We start from the raw sequence: 24,584 nt of genomic DNA, 5'->3' as shown, positions 1-24,584 counted from the left end.
GGACTTACTCATGCCAGGGTTTTATTACGCAGGCAATCAAAGAATGAAATGAACAATTTGGCAGGCTCACTCACAACCTCTTGTACACCCCTCTACATGTGCTGTTCATCAAGGGCTTGAAGCAGCACAATATGGTATTGCATGACCCTGTCAGCTGCGTGCTAGGACACATCCCCAGATGACCTCCCTGGCCCATTTCCTAGCACACAGGCCCCTCACACACAGAGGCTGATCTTCTCAGTCCCACCTGTGTACGCTCCCACCTCCTTACCTATGACAACCAGGATGAATAGGGCTGTTGCCACGCCTGCAGTTGCAAAGAACATGATGCTGATATGGTAGGCCAGCTTCTCCACATCCTCCACATTGGGAACCAGAACTGGAGGGACCAGAAAGCCCACAGCAATGCCGAGCTAAGCAGGAGAGAGAAGGGACACACAGAGGTGTGACATGGAACCCCAACACTGCCACCACCCCACAGCTAAGCCCCCTGATGCCCAGTAAGGGCTAACTGAGCCTAATCCAATTTCACAACTAAGGTGAAAATCTTCTTTACCACCCAACAATTAAGAGATAAAAGCCAGCTACCCATTGCAATTAGACCATAAGAGAGGTCCCCCCATTGCACTCACAACTGTCAGGATATTCAAGGCAAGGTATTACAATAGAATTGAGCAGAATAAACACCTGCCTCCATCTAAGTGGAGGTCTTGCTTCCCTTGTCCTCCCCCATGCATGTATGTTCCTGTCCACGCACACATCCCACTCCTCATCTTGCACCTGCTCTGGTGCTGGCCTGATCACCTGGTAATCCAATCTTGCTCATTAAAAATGGCAGAAAACAAACTGTCAAAACCCACCACAATTCTTTGCTGGGTTAATGAGTTGAACCAATTTATTTTCCAGCCAGACAAGCGCAAGGGCCGAGACAGAAACCTGCCCACTCCTAATGAGCGAGATATTAATCTGGCTCAGCCACTTTATGACACTGTTTCCTATTGAGCCCCCTCCCAAGACAAGGCTCACCCTATGACTGCTAGGAGAACCTAGAAAAACATCAAGGTTGAGAGTGAAGGAAGTGCTGACAGCACATATCCTAAACATTGAGGTTGTGTGATGGGGCTTGGCAACTGCCCCTGGATAAAATGCTTGGCTATGAAGGGCTGCAAGAAGAAACCCCTGCATCACTGGCCTTTACTGTGCCAAGGGCCCCACATGTCCAGCTGAGGAGCTCCTGCAGTGGCAGCACACATTTTAGTGAGGATATTAGGGCTTTTAACTCCACAGCTATTTCTCCAGGACAGCAACAAGCTGTAGCAGCACAGGCTTTGCCAAACTGGTAAGTGGGACTGACAGTGGCACAGACTTTCAGTGCCACCCTCAAATGGGAGAGAGAAGAGAAGAAATAACTGCTTTGGTGCTTAGGAGCACACTCTTCTTTTCATAAAGTGGGAACCAAAGTGCACTCAGCACATTCATGAGCACTCTAAACACAAGAGGAGCCTACGAAAGCCACTTTTCCCCCCCTTTGTGTTTCACTGTTTGTGGCTGCATTTCAATCACCGTTTGGTTCCTAAGCACTGTGTGTTTACCTGTTCCCCTGGCCCTTCCCAGTACCTGCAGGCCTCTCAGACATCAGAAAAAGAGCCATGCTCAAGCTCAGCTCTTGCTTGCTCTCAAGGCTCTGCACACCCACCCATTTGGGGCAAAAGCAATGTTCTGTTTAGCAAACCCTCATTTTTGCTATTTCCTGATTTAAGCCTGTGTTTGCTGTTGTGGACAGTGACAAGGCACACACAAGAGCCTCCAGTAGATGGAAGGAGTGAGAAAGCACCCAAGAAAGAGACATGCCAGGTGGCCATGCAGCCATTCTCATCCTTGCTTGAAACAGAGATTTCCAATCTCTTTTGCAGGCTTGTACCATTTGCCTGGAGACAGAAAAGTGCTAACAGTACCAGAACAGTGCTAGCTGAACCAATACAGACTAGCAGCATAAAAAAAATCCCACCCCCAGTGGTTATTTATTCTACACCAATACGGCCTCTATAGAGCCACTGCCCTCATCACACTGAGGCAGGAGTATGCAAAACATGGAGATGAGGATACAGTCAAATTAAGCCCGTTGCATTTACCGTTTCCTTATAGGAAACAATGGATCAATAGGAATCAATTAGCATCACCATGACCCGTTGTCCCAGGATAATTGGCTGGAGAGGATAGTGTTTTATGCCTCACTGATGAATGAACAGCAGGAAGACAGCACCACTAGCCAACTGCTGCCCTACAGAAGGATTCTGCAGTGCTCAATGTCTTCATAGTCCCTAGAAAGAGTCTATAAGTATGGAAAGCAAGGACTAAGAAAGGCAAGGACTATGGTGCTCATAAACCACATCCAAGCATGACAGCATACAGAGCAGAACGACCCAGGAGCCCTGTAACCCAGGCATGAGCTCAGACACGTTGCCTGGGCTGCCTTCTAGCAAAAACTCCTTGTGCTTTCTGCATGCTTTCTCTGTCACATCTCCATGTTTCTGGGATGCTGATGAACTCATTTTGGAAGACCCACTCATGGGCCAGGATCAAGATCACAGAACAAATACATTTCAGGTGCTATATCTGGTAGTTGGGATAAAAATCAGCTTGTGCCATCCAGACCCAGAAAACTCTCTACAAACTCCCTCCTCCTCCATCCAGCTGGGGGATTTCTGAGACAGGAAGAATGCTTATGTTTCAAACAGAGCTATCTGCTAGGTTCAGACACCCTATTTAGCTTACAAACAAGTAACTTTCAACCATGTCTGGCCAAACTTCTGCTGTGTCAAACAATGCACTCCACTGGAACCTCAAATAGCCTGGGTCAGGATCAGCAACAGGCATCTGTGCCAGAGTTCATTTCTTGGTGCTGGGACATCACAGGGAGCTGGTGGGATGAGTCACCAAGAGATTACAGGTGTGCCCCACTGCTTCAGGGCACTGTCAGGAATGAGAACATTCAGGTGTTGGTCAAAAGGACTGAAGACAGACACAGGTTGTGCTGTCCCAGATAGCAAGTCAAGGACTGAAAGAGCTTAGGAGGAAAATTAAGAGACCATTAGGAAGGTTAAACATTCCTAACACCCACCCAGCACAGGCAATCTCTGACACAGGACTAAACTTGCCAGAGCTCAACTTTGTTCAGACATGGCCTATCCCCAGCCTCTCGTCACAGTGAGTCAGGTCTGCTCTCCTCCTCTGCACTGCCCGCTAACCCCTGAGACTAACAGCGAGCACAACTATCAGCTGGCTTAGAGGCTTGAACCTCTGATCTTTATTAAATTGCACACCTCCCCCTTCCCTACACAAGGGAAACAAGCCTGCAGCTGCACAGAAGAGTGCACAGAAAAGGCAAGTGCACCAAACAGATGCTCAGAGATCGTTCCTAGAGGGCAGAAGCCTGTTCGTCTCTGCAGCACATTTATTTTGCCCTGCTTGCGGCCAAAGTGCAGGCCTGTGGCTCTGGCGTGCCTGCTCAGCCCAGGACACAGCCACACTGGGCTTCACTCCTTAGCATTCCCAAGGGTTCAGGCTTCAAGGAAAAGACTCTCAACATTGCTCCTTTCCATTTGAGGGAAGAGTCCTACTAGCTCTTACATATCAGGTCTCATGTGTGCCCCTCCACCCTTTACCAAATAAGGTCTATAAACACCTGCCTGGAAATTGATCCTTTGTCTTATCACCATTTCATTCTTGGAAGAACTGGGCTGGATTCCTGCGCTAGGTGCTTCTTGGCTTCCTGCTCTCTGCAATCACATGCTACTGAATGAGCTGCAATCACGAGCTGCTGAACCATAGCAAAACAAGAACAGGAAAGGAGGAGAGATCCATGCTTTATTCTGACCTCTGACATAAGTTTCTCCAGGACCACAGTCAAGATTCACTCTTTTCAGGTCTCCCTCTAGCTTCTCCTTCCTGAAAAAGGATCTATCTGATGTACCTAGCAGAGAGGGTATTGAGAATCTGTTTCGCAAATTGTTCAGAAATACTTTACTAGGAAGTCCTATAGTCATCACTTACCCAATGGGACACAGACTTACTCAGCTTTCTTGGACACTGCTGTTGTCTTTTCAGAAGACCTAAACAATTTTTCTAAATGTAGATGGATGTTTTGTCCTCTCTCTTCTGCTCCCAAAAAAGGAACCACTTTTATCCATTAGGAGTTTGTTAAACCTTTGCGAAGGACTAGGTGGTAAAGAGGAAAAAAAATCCCAGCAATCATGTAAAATGTAGCTCCTATTGCTATTTCAGAGCAACTGATGGTACTACTCCTGTGAAGATGAGGCCCCTTGACTTGACTAAAACTGAAGATTTCCTGGAGGATACTCACAGACCCTGGCTTATTCATACCATTTTTAGCAACAAAGACAAGCTCTCAACAACACAATGAGTACTATACAGCACATACTTGACCTTTCACAAGGAGATTTTTAGCCTGGTTCTCAGCAAGCCAGTGCCCGCATCACCATCAGCCCAACAGACAACACTGTAACCAGTTAACGGGAAAATTTAAAGATGCCTTAGCAAGGGAAAAATAACTTTTCTCCCTTCTCCACACCTCTTACATCAGGGCTGGGAAAATAAAGCAATTTAAAAACAAGGTTGGTTCTGCAACAGTCTGTGCTACCCTCCTTACAGAGACCATCAGTCATTAGGGTTCATAGTGTAGTCCCTCTCACCAGCATACAAATTAGCATCTCCAACCTTTGTACAGGCAGAAAGGTCTCCAAGACCTATATAGATAGGCTCTAATTCCCAAAATTTGGCACATCATTCACACCCAAAACACACAACACTGTCCTGATTTCTGAAATCTCTCCTCAGGAACTGGGCTGCTGGCACTTTATTTTAAGAAGGCTTTGGGGTAATTTTTAAACAGAATACGAGGGAAGTCAACAACTACAGCAGAGTGCACTGTTCAGATGACTTATTCTTTAAAGACTGGTAAAGGATAGAAGATTCCCCTTTTGACCAGTTGACCAGTCCCAACAACAACATCATATTCAAGATTCAAGTGTATACAAGAACAGGCAATAAAACCAAGAGCTGATGGCTAATAAGATGGTATAAATGTACCTGAAGTCCTGAAATGGAAAATGGGATGTCTAATTTAAGTTTAGCTGTCTGTATACTAAGTCTGCTGAAGGAAGTTAATCAGTGCGGTATCAGCATAAAAATTGAATGATTAATGGAGGAGTAGGTCTCCACCTTAAAGAAAACTAAAAGTCAGCAACGGGAAAAAAGTCGCCCTATAAAATTCCGTAAGTAAGCACAAATATTGACAGAGGAGACCACCAAACCCAGAAGGTCAATTAAAGTGTTAAAAGACAGAAAGAGAGAGATGCTGCAAAGGCAGAAAAAAATACAACAGTGAGAAATTTCGACAATGCCCTTGCAGACTAAATAAATGTCATGTCAGGGATGATGCAGAGACTGCATTTTTTGATTCCATAAATACTCTTTTCTAAGGAGAACCTATACGAGGCAGCACAATTTGTGATTTAGACCTAGAGCAGCACAGTGTGACCACAATCAATATTACAGAACGGTTCTGCACTGCACTCAAATTCAGCTTCCTTGCAGCAGCAACAAAATAAAACCCACCCTCCAAAGCACTATGGCAATATTTAACTCGCAAAAGCTGCCTAAAAGGAAAGAAGCTTGTTAAAAGGAAATTAAAAAGAAAAGCCAAGAAATTAAATGCTTGCAAGTGGCACGAAGACTGTGTAAAGACACCACATCAGAGGCTCAGTGTAAGCCTAGAGAATATTAGCAAAATATTTTAGAACAGAATAAAGGAACCACAGTTAAGTAAGTTAAAAAAAAAAACACACCACACCAAACCAAAAAAACCAACCACCACCCAACGCAAAAACTGGACATTATTCCTTCAAGCAAAGAAAAAAAGACGGCAAACTAGACCAAGCTAAAGTAAGACCACAAGTAGGCCAAAAAAGACTCTGGAACAACTTTACAAACTAAGCCAAAACTCTTCAAACACAGCAAAATCAGGAAGCCCACCAGAAAGTCTGTAGGACCAAAAGATGATCACTGTGGAAGAAGAACATCTGAGAAAGAGGGAGAACTAAATGAAGTCTTGCACCAGTGTTCACAAAATAATATTTATGGGAGGTCTCCACATCAACAGAACCTCTTCACATGGCAAAAACCTAAGGCATTATCACTGGAAGACCTTAATCAATTTATTTCAACTGATTTCTTCTATGAAGTGTCAGGACCAGATGGTATTCATCCAGGAGTTCAAAAGAACAAGTCAACAGAAAACCCACACTACTCGCACACAAACACACCAAACTTTTAACTCTGCTCTGTTACCAAATACTCAAATCAGGAATGGAGGAAGGGAAAAGCTATGTGAATTTTTAAGAGGCCTGGCACAGGCAGGAGTCCCAGAAAACCTCAGGGCCAGCAGCCTGATGGTTTGGCCAAATGGGCAGAAACTGTAACAATCAATCAAAAGATTGAAGTTTACATGTTGATAAACACCAATACAACAGGCTTTTCAGACATTATGATTTCAATACAATCTCAGCAAGTTCCCAAGCCAAGACTTTGGAGAGTTAGGAGGACACATTCCTTTTTTTACTGTCTTTCCCTTAGCAAAGGCTGACTGGCCTGGGGCTGCCTTACAAATTTGGCCTGACCTAGGCCAGATGATCCTCTGTTCTGATGCATTGTACCTTTCCAAAGGAAAGGCTTTTGGGAAACAAAACAAAACAAAAAAAAATTAAGGCCTTCACCTGCTCTCAGCAAAGAGAGCTCGTTGCATTTGTCAACACACCACTCAAGCTACTGTACCTTTCCACTCCCAGAAGAGTGACTTTTAACAGGGCCCACACTCATTTTGATCTGGGCATCGATCTTTCACCCACACCTCAGATCAGCCTGGAGAACAGAAATAGCAGAATCTAACTACCCACTGCAGACCTCTCATTGAGAGATGTTTGTGAAACTCTATCAAATGCAATGTTTTAAAGCGTGAATAAAACAAACACTTCATCTGTGCCAAAGACTTCCCTCCTGGCAGCCCTACACTGAGCCACCCACACAATGCCACTGCCAGAAGCCTTCTGAGGGTCACAACAGCCCAGTTCCCTCCAGGGCCACCCCTCCATTTCTAACGGAGCGTCCTCCACTGCCTCCAAAAGCAGGGGAGCAGGAAAGATCCGTGTAACTGCTGGGGACACGCAGTACCAGTCTTGAACCATTTACTTGCAATGCACAGCACTACCTCTAATGCTTAACATCTACATCAACCAAGGAACATGGAGATGAGGAATCCTCTAGAAAACCAGAGGGACTACCAGGCTTTGGAATAAAATGACTCATACTTCAATTGTTTTAACAAGTCAGTCCCGCAGTACACACTGATTTACCTGTTTTCTGACACATATGTTTAAGCCTGTAGAGCTTCACATTTTCAAGATGTTCTTCCCCAGACACAACAGTAGAAATGGTTTTGGGTTTCTGGATTTGGTTTGGGGTTTTTTTTTAATTATACTTCATTCTAATACAAGTGGCTTCAGATACTGAGAACTTAAATCTTGTGAGATTTCCCAAATGAATGATAACTGACCCAACAATATTATCACCAAGGAAGCCAAGGTTCTTGGTGCAAAGTCAACAAAGCAAGCCTGCACACAGCAACTGTTGTTCTTCTAGAAACCTCCATCTCCGATAACAACCACAACAATAGATTGTCTCTCCAAAAATCTTACAGACAAAACACACAAGGCAAGTACAGCAACATCCGTGCTGTTCAGTAACAGATGAGACTAGATCAGGATGTCATGTGGCCCACACTAGTAGTGCAAACCAGTGCAAAGATGCAGAATGTAACTGGTAGTGGCAAAAGGACACATCTGACAGGTGAGAGGAGGGGGAAGTTGCAGTTTGCTGGATCTGAACAATGCGCCTCTTGTTGCAGTAGGAAAGCCCTTATGAAGGGGAACAGAAAGGCTCTCCTTCTCACTACATCGCTTTTACACGTATGAGAGAGGGGAACTTTGAACCAAGCTCAATACACACAGGACCCATATCAGATGCCTCTCCAACAGTTCTGCCAACATAACTAAATGCATCAGACCTGCATCTCCATTCACCCAGGGAACCACTTTGAGGAGGTACCTTTACAAAGCCCAGGACAATGCAGCCTCTTCCTCTACTTTTGTCTGTGTGTCAAAGCTCTGCCTTGCGGTGCTCCCTCCTTTTCTAACTACAGGTGCCTCCCATGCTATCACCATGACCTTTCACAGGAGCAGCTAAACTTTCTGACCCTACAGTTCATGTATCGCAATCTGCAGAGAGCAGACAGCCACCCCCTTCTCACACCCTGTGACTCCTACTGCACATTGGCTTCCCAATCCTTTACTATCAGCACAGGTCCCAACTGCCTTTCTATACAAAAGGCTACAGTAGAATTGAAAATACCCAGCTGAAGAGCTGTGTAAATCAGAAGCTGCCAGTTCCTACCCAGTATACTTTTGTCTGGATTGCTGTCCAGAATATGCTTCTTCCATACCACTGACAGCAAAACTAAAGGAGTCTGTTGAAATCCAGATAGTCAGGAAGTCAACATATGTGAACATTTGCAAACCACAGCTTAGTCACCTTTCTTGCAGTGTTTTAAGAAGCAGAAAGGATGCAAGTTGTGAAAGGAAAAACTGTAATCCAGGCCTTGTGACAAGATAAGATAGGGCTTAGGCTCTTTTTTACTCTCCCACTGATGAGGGAGATAATGTATTTTTTCAAACTGTACTTGCACAACCAAAGCTCTTCTGGAAGCAAAGCAAATACCCTTCCTCATCACACTTCTGCTTCTGTGGCATCATCTCATGCTGCTTAATATGATGCAATGCTGTATGATGAAGACTACTTCTCTATGCAAGTCATTCAGGGCCTCCCAGCCTTGAATGCACCTTCCCCCAGTTTAATGGGAAAGAAACACAACACAGCAAAACAGCAGTAGGTAAGAGAGAGTAAAGCAGAAGAGGGGTTTCAGCTCTGACAGCTACCTCAGCAGCTGCTGGAATCTGCAGTCAGGATATAATACTTTGGTCAAGGACCTACTACAGTCACCTAACATAGCCAGCCGTGGGGGATCCTGCAGGGCAAGTGCTTAGGGTGCCATAGGGCAGCCTCTCCCAGCAAAAACACTGCAGTCATTCATTTAACTCCCATGCAGCTTCCACAGATGATAACCCAAAAGCCAACTGCTTCTGTGAGGGAGAAGGGGCGGCTGCCTTTGGTGCATGGCTGGGAAGGGACCACCAGATGAAGTGGGTAGAAAAAGTTCATTTCAGGCTCTAGTGTCCATTTATATAAACTTACGCATTCCTGGGAAAGCCACATTGCTATTTGGTCAGCACGCCCTCCCACACTGAGCCACATCCAGGACCTCGGAGAGTTGGCCACATTGCACTCCTTGTGATCCAAGTGCTCTGACCCACCCTGCCCTTTTTTACAGGGGGAGAAAGGAGCCAGGGCTGGAGAACGTCAACCATTAACCACTGTGACTACCAGGTCCTCTTGGTTCCTTGCTAAAATCTTCTCTATTCTAATAGCTAAAACCCTGGGAGATACAGGGCCACGCTACAGAGGGATGTGAGGCAGACCACCACCTGCCCCTATTTCTAACAGGGATCAAATCTCATCTGAAGAGATGGGGAGCCTCCAGTAGGGACAGAACAGCCAGAGAGATCTAGAAGTCCACCTGAAGACAGGAATTCCACAGGATGTGCTCCATTTTCACAACACTTAGACTTTCAGATGCTGCCTTCGCTGAAGGGCAAAAGGTACAGAACAGAGTTAGCAGCGAGGCATCAAACAGCAGCACATGCTCAGCACAAACAGTGCTGCAGGCTCACCAGCACAAAAGCAATAGCCATTCAGATGTTGTAGACCCAATTATTTGGCAACACCCACCCACCCACCCACCCACTACCTCATGCAGACTCTTTCCCCCAATTCAGAACAAGAGGAAAGGACCTACCAGGAGAGAGAGCGAGCATTTGCCTGAATTTCATTCACAGCTTATCATCCAGTTTGTCCACTTCAAAAGCTATCACCTAATCACTGCTAGACTGCGGGAGCATAGTAATGGACTCAACGACAGATCAATATGATCATAGTTGAAGACCCTTTACTAGAGCATCAGACATCATTTTTATACATTGGTTACATCCGTACATGCGTTTAGCTATTTTACTATTGGTTACACACATTATTCACGTGCTGTCCACGCGCCTAGTTACACTTAATGATTGGTTATATCAACTCTGTACACGCGCATAAACATAGGACATAATTGGTTATACCAACTAAAACATGCAAAACTTGTCTCAGTCTGATTGGTCAAGATAAACTGCCAAATTGAAGTTCTTTGTGCCAAGTTCCCTTTATCATGGAATGCGCACCTGTGTTCTTCTAATTGGTATCTTTCTTTTTTTGTCGTCTTGTTTATTCTGTTCAAGGCCTTCTAAAGGCGTCTGGAATGCTCTTGCAACCGTTAGCTAAATATGTGTCCACCCTAGACTGGCACTCCCAGCAGTCTGCAAATAGCACCTAAAAGCTCTGCCTCAGACCATTTCTGTTACAGAAGCCCTAAATCTTTGAAGTCACATGCCAGCTGCATCAGCACAAGGAGACACCCCACCTAAAGATCAGCAAGGTGCTGCATCATTTTTCCCCAGAGGCAGAGATTAATGCAAAGCTGAAATTTTCTTTTCTCCCAAACCACATCAACACCTTTTATCAACCCTTGCTAAAAAATGACGAGGCAAAATTACAGCAGAAACGTTGTCTAACACGCCCGCATCCTTACTCTCAAGCCCATCAGCTGTTTTTTTCTCTTCATCAGAATGGCAAGAGCCAGGAACAAGGTCTATTTCAATCAAAAAAAGTGACAATATTTGTGGCAAAGCAATACAAAGTCACAAACACAAATGTTCTTTCATTGCCCCTGTGCAACGCAGTTACACACTTGTCTGCGTGCTGCCCATGTCCCTTGCCCATCAAGTGACAACAGGAAGATACAGCAGTAAGAGATATGCCTAAAACCAACATGCCTGAAGAAGCGTGGCCCAAGCACAGCAATCCAGCACACGCCATGGCAGCTGAAGCAGAGAGCTGGTACCTGGCCACCACGCTCCAGCTTATAAATCTCAAAAAGCCACGAGAATTTAACTCATTACCTAAACATCCCCACCACTGTGTTAGTTTTGTCATGCCACAGCACCATGTTTCCTCATCCCCAAAAGACAGCAGAGCAAGTATGTTAAAGGAAGGGGCAAGGCCTGCTGCTCCAGAAAGCACATACACCTGCAAATGCTAGTATCTCAGGAGAGCATTTCTTCCTGCTGTGGTCCTGTCACCAGAGAGAATGAGGGGACGGTCTCCTTCCGACATAGAAATCAGAAGCCTGTTTGCTGCAACCTGTCAGGTCTGAACCACAGCCCCAAACAGGGAATGGGCTGATGAATCAATACACCAAAATGCAACCAGCACAGCCTTACACAAACCACTCTCTCCCGCCCACCTCTTGTCCATGGGACTTAGCGTAGACATCCAGCACTGAGCTCCTCCACAAGTGACACTGCTGATGACGTAGCAGGCACGCTACTCCTGATGGCTGTATTTCAGAAGCATGTCAGACAAATTCCTCCCAATATTCAAACAGATCTGAAGGACATTAGTGAACTCTTCAAAACACTTCTGCTTCCTTAGCAATGAGATGCTAATAGTATTTTAATAACACTAATATTTTAATGCCAAAGTATCCAACATGCAAATAAACACCATTCTACACCTCCCCATACGTGCATTTGCAGGGACAAGCCCCATACATGCATTTGCAGGGACAGGGAAAAAGAATGGAAAAACCTATGCATCTCCCTGTTAAAATGGGGAAAAGTAAAATGTCATGAAAACCAGCAGTGGGTAAATAAGGGAATGTGATCACCTCCTCCACAGGTGTCCACACTCTTCTAGAAGCTCTCCAGCATTGATTCAAGAGTGCTCAATCTAACCCTTCTTTGCACTTCAGATAGCACAGCCAACACATGATCAGAAACAAGGGAGGAGAATCTGATACTCTACTAGGGTTTGTTTGTTTGTTTTTTAAAAGATATTTAATACCCAGTCTGACTGATTTAATGATTTACTTTTCAGGGCTAACTTTGAAACTGAAGGTTACCACCACTCAGCAAGCAGCAGCAGCATCCTGAGCAGACATCACCCCGGCAGACCTCAATGAAGCAGCAGGCAGGGCTCTCCTCAAGACAGCGCTGCTTAAGTGCTGTCTAAGGCCGAGAGGGTAGGAGCAGAAAGAGGGCAGGTATATCAAAAAAAGCCGCAGTGACACTGCCCCACTCCTCCACATAGTTGGTTGCAATTCTTGATGGAGAAGGACATCAGTGTTTAGCATTCAATAATAATAGTCATGTTAACAACTCATGACAGAGTTTTCCACCTTGAGGATCTGTAACTAAGTGACGTGGCAAGGAAAGGAAAACCATACAGTTGTAGAGGAATGAGCACAGGGAATAATTTGCCATGCTGGCATACTGCAATTACAAACCCACTGTATTATACCCTTTGCTAACACTCCCTAACACACAGTCTTTAACTGCAGAGTCAGGAAAAAAGGATGTCTTTATTTCTTCCCCCTGCCCACCATCACCAGTAAACAAAATAGCTACTTTTCATTCACTGTGATTATGCACCTCAGGACCCTTGATTAAGGGAATTAATAGGTCCTTCCTACGGAGTATGCCCTGCCTTTAGTCATTGCCATTTCTGACTTCTCCAATTGTCTAAAAGGAAAGTCTGGGCTTACAAAGCAAAGGCTATGTACTGAACTGAGGTCTCGTTGCCACGTCAGTTCAATCTCCAGAGCAGTGTGGAGCTCCAAAAGCATAGCCAAAGTTTGCTTTTCACAACTGTTACACTAACCCCCTCTATTTAGGACGATGAGGATACCACACACGCATACAGCATAGGCTGAAACCCACACTGTTTGGATTTGTTATACACATTGTTGAGTAACTCCACCTGAATAATTAAAAAAAGTCTGACAGCAAAATGCTCAGTTACTTATTTACTCCTAAATCAGCAGAGTGCTCATGCCAAGTTAAATGCCTTCCACTCTGAAGATTCATGTAAAACACATAAAAACCAGCCCACTAGCCTGGATGATAAGAGCAAAGAGGAAAGCTTAGATTCACTCAGAGAAAGATAAGTAAGTTTTCTCTTTCCAGAGTCTCCTTAATTCCCTAGTGCTGTTCCACAAACTTCAGTTCCTCTCTGAGCATTCACTCTTTTTGCCTCAGGAGTATCTAAATACAGAAACCCAGGAATGTGGGGAAAGGAGACCTCAAACCCACGGCACACAAAGTTATCTGTGAGGAAGAACCATGCATTAGAAACCAGCTGAACTGCAAACCATTCAAATCTGAATAGCAGCCACCCACAGGCTGAATCAAAGATGGTCCAGGGGGGTGCAGAGTCACGTGTAGCAGAGTACATTGGATCTCAAAGCAAGGACACAGGTCCAGCCTAGCAGCTAATGCCAGGTTCCGATTCCCTCTTCTTGGTGTCAGTGTTGCGGAGCCACACTCACTTCGCTTATGCCGTGTTGCATCAGTATTGGCCTATCTGCTTCATGCAACAGGGATGAGTGGGTGTTCCAGTGCAAGGGTCAAGAAGCTACTTCCCTGATCCTTCCAAAGCTGTGGAAAAACTTATCTCCTCCGAGCACTAGCTGACTACAAGAAAAGACTGTCACAGCTTGAGGAAGTGTGGGTCACTGGCCTCCTTGACCCACCTTGTTACAAGAGTGCTCCGGGAGCTTACCTCGCCCTAGCTTGATGGAAGGTTTGTTTCTTTTCAAAGCAACTGCTGGTAGAAACTCTGTACCTACTTTTAAGAGGTGTGAAAGTGCTAAAGTCATTTTCCTCCAGGGCTCAGTGGCAAGTACCTTTTTCAGTATACAGCTAATCTCCTTTGTCCCATCTAGTTGTCAGCAGGAGGAGGATATTGCAGTGTCAAGTCCAGATGCAACTGCAGATCTGAGGTTTGCAGGACACTGCCTAAAGCACGTTTCTCAGCACTGCACATTCCCCTCCAGCCCATCCATGGTTCTAGTGAATCACACCCCTGGACTAGAGATTCGCAGACGCGAGAGTAGGAGGGCAGCGGAGAAGCCTCCCGAGTCCAAACACCTCTCAAAGCCAGACTTGTACCCAACCCCCACGCTGCCTCCAACTTTGTAGACTTGGGTCCCACCTGCCTTTGCCACCACCACCAGCCCACAGCCTAACCCCAGCTGCGTCCCTCCAGGTACCAGCTGCATTTCCCAGGGGGGAATTTCGTGTAACTGCCTCTTATCCCTGCTGCTGCCCTCCAGGCCCTGTGCATCTCTTCCCCCTCCCTGGTTTGCCCCCTTAGCACTCCCAGTCCCTGGCCAGGCAGGTGACAGCCCACCCCACGTGCCCGGCCAGGCAGGGGACAGCTGCCCATTACCTGGTTCCCAAAGACAGCAATGGAGCAGGCAGTGGAGACCTCGCGGGGGCCAAACCAGACAGAGGCGATGCGCGAGGGCATGCCCAGGATGAAGACCTGGGCCAGGGAGCAGATGACCTGCCCCAGGACGGTGATGGGGAAGAGGTGCGGCTTCAGGCTGCCCAGCTTCACCCAGGCGCCCAGGGCGTTGAGGACCGAGCCGGCCAGGGCGATGAGGCGCAGGCCCCTCTTGTCCAGCAGCCAGGCGACGGGGAAGAGCAGAGGGATGTAGGTGACCATGTAGCTCATGGAGAGCCAGTCGATGGCGAAGGCGCTCACGCCGTAGAAGCGCACGAAGACGTTGTTGATGCTGCCATACTGGATCCACTGGAAGGCGTTGCACAGGGAGTAGCTGCTGAAGAGCAGCACCACGGCCCAGCGACGCCGGGACAGCCGCACCTCGGCGGTGGCAGCGGCAGCAGCGGCCTCCCCCGCCACCACCAGCCCCAGCGCCCCGGCAGGCTCCTGCTGCACCATGCCGGCAGCGGGGGCCGCTCGGCTCGGCCCGGCCCGGCCCCGCTCCGCTCCGCTCCCCGCCGGCACCCACCTGGCCAGGAAACCCCACCCGGCCACCCCCGCCAAGCTCACTGGCTGCCGCCGCGCGGGGAGGAGGGGCCGCCGCCCCCGCCCCGCCCCGCCCTCCGCCCCGCCGCGGGGGCGGGAAGGGCGTCTCGCTGCCCGCGGAGGGGGGGACACGGCCGGCCGGCGCGCCCGCCGAGGGAGCTGTGGAGCGGTAGCCGCGGAGCGGGCCCTGCAGAAGCGCTGCCTGCGCCACAGCAGAGTGGCCGCGACCCCCTCCCCACGGCCGCCACCAGCCCGCAATTTCCCGGCCCCGCCGAGCGGCCGCCCCAGCTTAAGAAAGGCCCGGTGCTGGAGAGACTTCAGTCGTCAGTGCATAAACCGAAGTGATGAACAGGACGTGGACTGACCCAGAACTGTGTCCTGGCGGAGGCTGCGTGCGTGCGGGCGGTGCCTGACCCAGCCAGAGATGCCAGGGTGGGCACCTGGAGGATGACGCGGTTTGGGGTTTTGTTTGGGTTGGCTCCCGAAGTTTTTTTTCATGACGTGGCTCGCTACGAAGTGAAAACATCCAGTGAAGTCAAAACATCTCAATGTGACTGAAGGAAAAGACCCAAAAGCGATGTTTGTTTTCATCCTCATGGGGAACTTGCAGTTAATGAGTCAGCTCTTGTTTTCCAATTCCTTTAGCAACACGCCACTCCGACAGATTCCTGCCTGGAGATTGCTTATGATCTACAGTTCATTTAATTAACATCGTGTTATGTGAATTGTACAAACGTTACTCAGCGCAAGCTTTAAAACATGGACTTGGTTGCATGCTACTGTTGTTCAGCTCTCTTCCAGCATTAAACACACAGCTCAAAGTTCACTTGGAAAAATGGGAGCGATGACCAGTCTTTAGGATGTTGTATTCCTGAAACAAAGACTTGGACCAGAGAATGAAAAAGTGAAGTTTCTCTGGCTTGTATTTACTTTGTGGAACGCTGTCAGAGGTTGCTGGCGCTGTCCTCCAAGTTATCCACCTGACTACTGCCAGGAGCAAAGGCAGACACTCAGCTTTGGTGCATTTATGTTCTTATTTCCCATGCCAGCAAAAAAAAAAAAACAAACACCAAACCTCTGGACAAATTATTCCAAGGAGAGCAAATGTCACCTTAAGTGGTTCTTGCTGTGTATCCTCACAGAGCTCGCTTCTTGTCACCCGCTTAGGTTTCCTACTGCCAGCAGAGTGGCCAGGCACTGGAGACAACACAGCTGGAGACAAGCAAAGCCAGTGCAGCCTTCCCTATGTGCTCTGCTGAAAGCACCGCAGGGCAGATCTGCAAACCTTCCTACTCTCCCTCTCCTCTGCCCGCAGCTTTGCCAGGGAGCCTCCAGCTTCACCTGGGATGCTCCTTACCATGGTACAATATAACCATAATGTAGCCCTTTTACATCATAAACAAGAAAGCCTAATCCAGAAGCAAGAGCCAGAAAAGAGGTTTTCAGTCCCATTTATTATTAGGTTAGGCACCCAAAGTTACTCCAAGCTCTGTACTGAGACAACAGAAAGAACAAAGGAATTTGTTCTAATAAATTTGTAATTTAAATGTATCAGGAATGCAATGAGTGATAGCGGTGCAGAGGTGAAATGGAGCAGGAAAAGGACTGTCATGCTCCGACTGCTGCTTAGTCTGAGAACTCTGAGGATATAACAGTAAAATAGTGCAGGAGGTAGAAATACACGGACGCCTGTAAAGTTGAAAGCAAATGACAGACAACCCTTTATTGCTAAAACACACACATATTTATAATCACATATTCTGCAAAGTCATTGTACACACGCACAAGCATAGAATATGATTGGTTATACCATCTCTGTACACGCGCATAAACATAAGGCATAATTGGTTATACCATCTCTGTTCACGCGCATAAACATAAGGCATAATTGGTTATACCAACTAAAACATGCGAAACTTGTCTCAGTCTAGGTCAAGATAAACTGCCGAATTGAGGTTCTTTGTGCCAAGTTCCCTTTATCGTGGAATGTGCACTTGTGTTCTTCTAATTGGCTTTATTATCATCTTTCTTCTTTCATGTCTTCTTGTTTGTTCTGCTCAAGGTCTTCTAAAGGCGTCTGGAATGCTCTTGTGACTGTTAGCTAAATATGTTCCTACAAAATAGTACAGAAAATTAACTTTTAGGTTCATCAGATTTGAAAAGGTCTTTACAAAATTCACCACAATATTATAAAGAAATCAAAGTTACCCAGAGGTAATCGCTATCATTTATTAAAGAGCAGTCGGAAAAGCAAAGATCAAGAAAAAAAATGAACAGGCAATTTTTAGCATGGCAAATGGGGTTTGCTCAGAGGAGTGTCATTTATTAATAATCCCAAAAGCAGAACAAGGAGCAAAATTTGCAGATGGTAAGACATTATTTAAGTTACTCAAGACTAACTTAAATATGTCATCTACATGTTGTATTTAGGTCTGTATGACTTTAGGACTGTAACTTTAGCTATCTGTAACTGAAACTGTTATCACAGTCCATGGCATCTTTAACTTGTAAACTCGGATAAATGCAGGATAATGGAGTTAGGTACTGTATGGCAGTCTGCTTAGTCAAAGGTCTCTGAGCAGCAAAGAGGAAGATATCAGTGACTCATAGGGATTGAATGTGGTTTTCAGGCTTAGGTCACAGAAAAAGAAAAAGCAGAAGGAGTATAAAGAAAAAAATAAGGAATTGATGAGACACTGTCATACATTAGGAAAACACTGAGAACAGTTAATTTCACATGTGACTAAAAAAAGAGCACACACATAGAAAAATCTTTAGATATATGGGAGAGGAATAAGAAACACACATTGGGTCCTTTGCCTCCCACCAGCCCTACCCCAAACTGGAGTCATAAACAGTCTGCCATCTTGAGTTCTGCTTTAGTCCCACCTTCTGCTCCGAAATTTCTCTTGAAAATCCTCAGTTTTACCCATCACCAACAAAAAGTCCATAGCAAGCCAGAGCCTGCCAAGCAAGGATCCATTTTCTTGCATTAAACCGATGTCTTAGTCCAATCAGAAAAGTCAAACGGTAAATCAAGAATTACTAAAACACAGACCCTGCTGAAAATAACAGCTGAAAGCAGATGGATGAAAGTAGCACGAAGCCCCTGGTCAGTGCAGCCTGTCAAGTGAACGTGAGCCAGGCAGGGAAGCAACCCTGGCTCCCCTAAAGCTGATTTAGTCAAGTATTTTTCATACCTATAGGCCCACACTTCCCAGAACTCCTCTCCTCTGATTTCAGGGCTGTTTTGTTTTGCTTCTGGCTCTGTGTACTGTTCAACCACCCCTTTATATAATTTGCCAATTTCTGGACCAAAATAAAAGCCCTGTGCTTTGCATTTCTTCCTCTCTCCATTGCCGCATCTGTTTCTACTCAGATGAGCCTCTTTCCCTTCTTGAAGCAACACAGCAGCTGTTTTTGGATTTCCCTCATCAGAGAATCTTTATATAAAAATTTCTTAGCCATGAAAAATTTTTTATATTTCAGGACTACCCCTTGAAGTGGATTTTAAAGCTAGAGGGAAATCTCCTTTACACAGAGATTGACAGAAGTGCTAAAAAGGTTAGAGGATCCTGTAGCCAAAAGTATCTGTGAAGGTTGGAAGGCACTAAACCAGAGGCAGAAGCAGGACCCAAATTAAATGTAATGGTACAGGCCATCAGATAGAGCCTAACATCTCTGGTTTCCCTACTGATCTCAAGAAATCCAACTTCTGACACTCTTGGAATATACTCTGCCTTTATGACTAATAAGTACACACAATTCCTTTATGTTCTGTAAGGACTGAAGAACATGCCTTAGAACAAGCTTGGTTTTCTCAAAGCCCACCCTATGAACATAAACACTAGGGATGATGCTGGCAATGATAACCCAGCTTTCTGATTTCTAGTGGATGGCAAGAGGCCTCAATGACAAGCAAGGCCATAATGAGCGGGTGGTGGAAATTGGCTTGGAAGGTGTGCAGAAGGCATGTTAGAAAATTATTGTGAAAAGAATAATTCCTTTATGCCTTTTCTCTCCCACACTGGATCAGAGGTCCAAGGAGTAGCTGGACAAAAGGTGAAGGTTGCCAGGGAAAAGTGGGTACTCAGAGATCTACTGGATCTTCCAGCCATGCAGTTCCTGCAGAGACTTCAGAGGATGTTTAGGCTCCCTTTAAATGGGAAGTATCCAAACTCACAGGATCAAAGGCTGTCCCTTGCTCTCAAACTCACAGCATTGTGATTTGTGCCTCTAAATCTCATCATTGCACTTAGAAGGCCTAGCTAGTGCAGCTCTCAGGTGGCTCTATCACATTTTGACTGATAGGATTAAGGTCTAGAAGAGATGTCAGAAGATCTCCCAGTCTATCCCACACAACCTTTCACAACAGACATTGCAGGGAAGATTACAAGATCTTTGTTGGTACAGGGAGAATGTTTTATATTGGGTTCAACACCCAACCTGCTTTAGTGGAGGTCTTCAGAAGTCAGATTACCATTAGACCAAATGGCAAGACTCAAATAGTTGCAAACCACTCACTTCTTCTGGGTCACACCTGGATGCAATGCACAGCTGGAGGCACACCATGCAGAGCAGGCTGGCAAGGGCTGCCGCACTGGACAAAGACAGCGTTGTTCCTACAGAGCAGGGAAGGCTGTGAGCCATCTGCTGGAACCCTGTAGCTTTCCACATCCCAGGAGCCACCAGAAAGCAGGACCCAGCGTACAGTTTATAAATGCAGTGGATTAGTTTATTACTGTAGGTGAGATACACAATTAGTTTGATATCCTAAACCCCTTTGAATCTTTCCTGTTACATTTCCTAGGTAAAGATCTGGGGACACGTACAGTGATGGACAACTACATTCATAACAGTGCAGGATGCAGCATCTGCAGCATTCAAAATTTTGCAAAAATGACCTTCCTCTACAGAAAACATGATGGCTTAGTTGCACAATCTAAAATCTCATCTAGAGAAGACTGCAGACTTCAGAACCACCAAAGCTGTGCAGGGGATAACTTTGACCACCAAACCTATTCTCTTCAATGTTTAAGGTCCTTCAGAACCATAACTCAAGGAAGGGAAATAATGTTTTGCTCCCCTTCAGCACATCATGTATAGTTCTCGGAGAACTTCACTGGGGATGCATCACCTACATCTATTTTACAGGGGAAGCAGGGGAACGAGAAGTTAAGGTGATTTGCCTGTGGCCCTGCCAGGGACAGTTGTTCCAGAGTGCCAGTCTGACACCTTCCAACCTTGGCTGCAAGGGCTTGCCCAACAGCAGCTTGAACTACCACCTCTTTACAGATCTAATCTGTCAATTCAAAGCCTGGTTTTAACACAGCAATAGCTTTAATTTAACCCTGTCTAATTCAGGTATGATGTTTGTATGGATGAATCATATAGGTCTAAACTGCAAAGAGTACATGGGAGGACATGGCTAAAGTGCTAATATTCACAGCTGCCTCCTTGCAGCAAGAAAAGGGTATAAAAAAGAGTGCACAGTATGGAAGAGCACTTGCACCCATGGTACCTCGGCTGTGCCAGTTGTTGGTTAGTGCACACACCTCGAAGCACAGGGCGGTTATGCTCCCTCTGCATGGCCTTCTGCAAACAGATAGCAACTTGCTCTGCCCCATGCTCGGATCTGGCCGGATGAGAACCAGCTCTAATCCAAAAGCTGTGTAACTGTGGTTAGCCTGCTGTGCTGCTCGAGCATCTAAGCCCAGCCCTCAACATTTGCTTGTGAAAACCTGTGGCGATACAGATAGTTGTAAGCAGAGCCGTGCATAGGCTCTGTTTGCTGTCATTGGAGCAAACCCACCTCACTCCTCTGCTGTGCACCAGGCACACACATGGGACATGAAGATCTCTTCACTCAGCTCAGAATAAAAGAAGTGAATAAAGAGCCAGCTAGACTCAAAACTTAGCCAGTCTAGATTTACATCCCCAGTCCAGATCAGGGTCACAGATTAACCCCAAATACCAAAAGCTTGAAGTATGCAAGTCCTTCTTACTCAGCATCCTCCAGCCTCCATCTCAGTGAGTCATACCAGTTCATGCCAATGACACAAAAAAGGTTTTCATCTCCTAATGCTTGCAGCTGGCATTAATTAATAATTAAAGAGTGCTGGAAACGTGCACGGCTTGCTGCTGAACTCAGGCATGTTCCTCTTCTTTCTCCCACTTGCTCTGCAGCAAAAGAAGACAAACCCAGGATAAGTCCTGGGGACCAGAGAACCATACCATCACTGTGAGTAGAGAAGAGTTGATTGCATCTTAGGAAAGAGTACAGAACTGGTGCAGGAGTTGGGAGGAACATGCGCTTTCTCTGCGTGGATGCCTCTGAAGCAGTAGGACTCTCATCAGCTGGTGCCTGCAACGTCAGCTGCAAGAAAAATTATGGTCTTATGTAGTAAACTTAATGCACTGGCTGTAATCCTGCCCTGGCAAGAAATTAATATACGTTCCTTACTATTTAGTTGAGTAGATTTTTGATTAACCTAAAAAACTTTATGTATACACGTGTTGCTGCCTTATTGCTCAAATACCCTCCAGATCATTAATCAATAAGATGGCAACAACATGGCAGAAGAACCCAGACAAAGCGAGCACAGTGCTGTTTGCTAGGAGAAAGTCTTGCCATTTTGTGCCATGCTTTTCTTTTTCTCTTCTCACCAGCTTTTGATTCATAAAATATATTTTGTCTCTTAGCAGTGATTCCTGATCTTCTTTGATCTCTGTGTGCTGAAATATTAGCATCCTGACAGCATTCTTGTATAACAAGCACTGCTTTGGACTCTATGATCATTGTAAGAGGCAGAGAGAGGGTCTTTTGTGAGCTGCTGCTTTGGTTGGGTATGCAGAAGATTATCCTCTTGCTGATGCAGGCTGGCAGCACTAACAGAAATGCCTTCTGAGATGGGATTTGCAAAACAAGTGCATAAATACTTTGGAGCCACAACAAAGTGGGCAACAGAGCTGCTTAGTCTGTCCTTTGCCAAACTGAAGATGTGCCTCTACTTCTCTTCTGACTCTGTGCATACTGTGCTTGGGTATTACCCCTTCTTCTGTCCCTCAAGAGAGAAAATTCACATGTGAATCAATTTAGAGGGAGGGCATCACAGTGATGACAGCTGGGATCATAACAGCCCCATACGGTAGGATGTATGCACCTTCCCCTGGACTGGCTGGCTCTGTGTCTCCCTGCCTTGGCACGTGGCACATTGGGAGCCTGCAGCTGAGCTCAGGAGGATGAAGCAGGAAGGGAATACCAGGCATAAAAGATTGCCCTGGGCTTCCCATCTGGGGACATACATTAAGCTTAAGTCAGCACTGAATGTCATATCTTTATTTATCTTATCATAGAAGCAGCCCTGAAATGCTGATACTGAGTGCTTGTAAAGTGCTGAGCCTGTGCTTTTAGGGGGATGGAAAGGGAGAAAATTACTGCACCCTCCATGTTTTCTGACTTGCTGTCCTTCTGCACAGAGTTGCCAGGATGCCTTGATCCATAGGAGGTATTGAGATTCAGCAAAGGCCATAAAGGAAAACGTAACTCTCGTCCCCCAGTTCCCATCTCCATCCTCTGATTGTATCAACAGATGTTTGCCACACACCTCTGTTTTGTCTGCAGAGAAGACACCAGCCAGCAAGTAAACGTGGAGGCAATGGTCACTAAGGCTTGAAAAGTACCCACAGCAGCTGCCTCCCAGTGCCACGTTCCACCTGCCCTTGCTGCTCTCCCAGGCCCACACCACTGGGCGTTCGGCTGGCTTTGCACAGCATGCATCCACAGCAGAGCCCCCAGGACAAGGCTGCTGGGCAGAAATCCAGCCCAAGTGCTTCTACAAAAGCTTTCCCGGGTATCAAAACACTGAAATCCACCGTCCTCATCTCAGGTCTTGGTGAAGGTGATTATAGTTCATCAGGGCTGCAGCCAGGTCTGTTTATTTAAGCAAGTAGTTGTTACGTCTCCACGCGTGATGCTTCCCATTGCTCAGTTCCCACATCCAGCCTAGCACTGCCTGCACACAGCTCTGCAAGCCCCACGGGAGCTAGGGAAGGTGGGGGACACCAAGCCAAGCTCCCCACACCCTTCCACAGCAATAGAAACACGCTGGGACCACAAAGCAGAACTGGCCCCTGGCACAAGCTACAGATCCTTGGCTAAGGGAGACCACAGCCCCACGTTTCCACTTGGACCTGGACATCCCCTTCACGCAGCCTTACACAACCCTTGCCATCACACACATTAACCCTGAGCCTCCCAGTCCTTTCCCTAATCTCTGGCAATAGCCAGGGTAACCTTCAAGCCAGCTCTGCCGCAGGGGAGCGCAAAGAGGAGGTCGGGGAGAAGCGGGGTTGCAGGCTGGGAGAGCTCAGCCTTTGCCCAGCAGAGGCCAGCACAAACGCAGTATTTCAGCAGGCTGTGCTTGCAGGGAAGGGTTGTCTCTCTACCTAGCCTTCCCCGGCTCGAAAAGAGTCTATCAGTTTCCTGTGAGCCCTCATCTCTTTACTGCTTTGAGAGAGCTTTTCAGTGAGGGACTAAGTAGTGCAACAGAAAGGCACTGCCATCCTACTTGGGTAGGGACAAGCTGCCACAGGCCCAGCCATCACCCAGTTTCTCTGCTTGTGTGCCCAGAAGCATCCCCTTCCCTTGGAGTAGCCAGCAGCGCACTACTCCCGGAGGCTGGGCACAGCCAGATAATACTCACGCAATACTTTAGAAATGCCAGATGCCATGGAAATGAAGTTCAAAAGGAATTGCATTGTGGGTAGGAGTAGACAATCGAAAGCAATCAGGGATGATTGCCCTGGCCACCACCCTGCCCTTTGCTCCTCATTTGAGCTCATTAACAGTTCATTTGATGACAACAGTGAGGGCCACACCAGAGGACAGGCACTCGACTACTTAGAAATCAAAGCTGGTTGCGTGAGGAGTCTTGAGTAGAGGCCAGGAGCCTGGGAAAGAGAAGCAAGAGACAGCACCGGTGCAGAAGTGAAGGAATCTCTTCACACAGCCTGAAGAAGCAGCTTGTGCAGCTCTGCAAGTAACCTCAGGAAAAGATCTTTTCCTCAGTGACTGGCTGAAAGGGCTGATGGCCCTGAAAGGGTATGTTGTCCCTTGTTGCTGGGGTGATAAGGATAGTGCCCGAGGGGAACCAGTCTTCATATCAAAGAAAGGCTGCCTCCGAGACACCTAACAATCACCAGAAACAACCCAGAGGTCAAAAACCTCTTGAACCATGCAGATCATCTTCTGTGATCAGGTTTTCGAGGGTAAGACTGGGGCAAAGACAAGTCAGATTGTAAGATGCGTCCCTTAGCACCGACACACACCCAGTGTTTGGCCAAAATGTCTGAGCATGATGCTGCTTGGAAGCCTTCCAGCTCACAGCCAGCCATGCAGAGGAAGG

At 46.6% G+C, this 24,584-nt stretch overlaps 1 protein-coding gene across 2 annotated transcripts in view; it reads right to left on the bottom strand.

Moving 5' to 3' along the window:
* The window catches only part of FLVCR2 (FLVCR heme transporter 2), a 43,777-nt gene extending 28,655 nt beyond the window's left edge, over positions 1-15,122 (bottom strand). For both annotated transcript variants that reach the window (XM_052782763.1, XM_052782764.1), the window contains exons 1-2: positions 14,575-15,122; positions 272-413 (exon numbers count right to left, since the gene is read on the bottom strand). In XM_052782763.1, coding sequence (XP_052638723.1) covers positions 272-413; positions 14,575-15,090 — 658 coding nt within the window. In that variant the 5' untranslated portion in view covers positions 15,091-15,122. The remainder of the gene's footprint in view (positions 1-271; positions 414-14,574) is intronic.
* Positions 15,123-24,584: the final 9,462 nt, after the last annotated feature.

The sequence above is a fragment of the Harpia harpyja genome, chromosome 3 (assembly GCF_026419915.1).
Source record: "Harpia harpyja isolate bHarHar1 chromosome 3, bHarHar1 primary haplotype, whole genome shotgun sequence".
Lineage (NCBI taxonomy): Eukaryota > Metazoa > Chordata > Aves > Accipitriformes > Accipitridae > Harpia > Harpia harpyja.
This window is presented reverse-complemented; position numbering and strand designations above follow the sequence as displayed.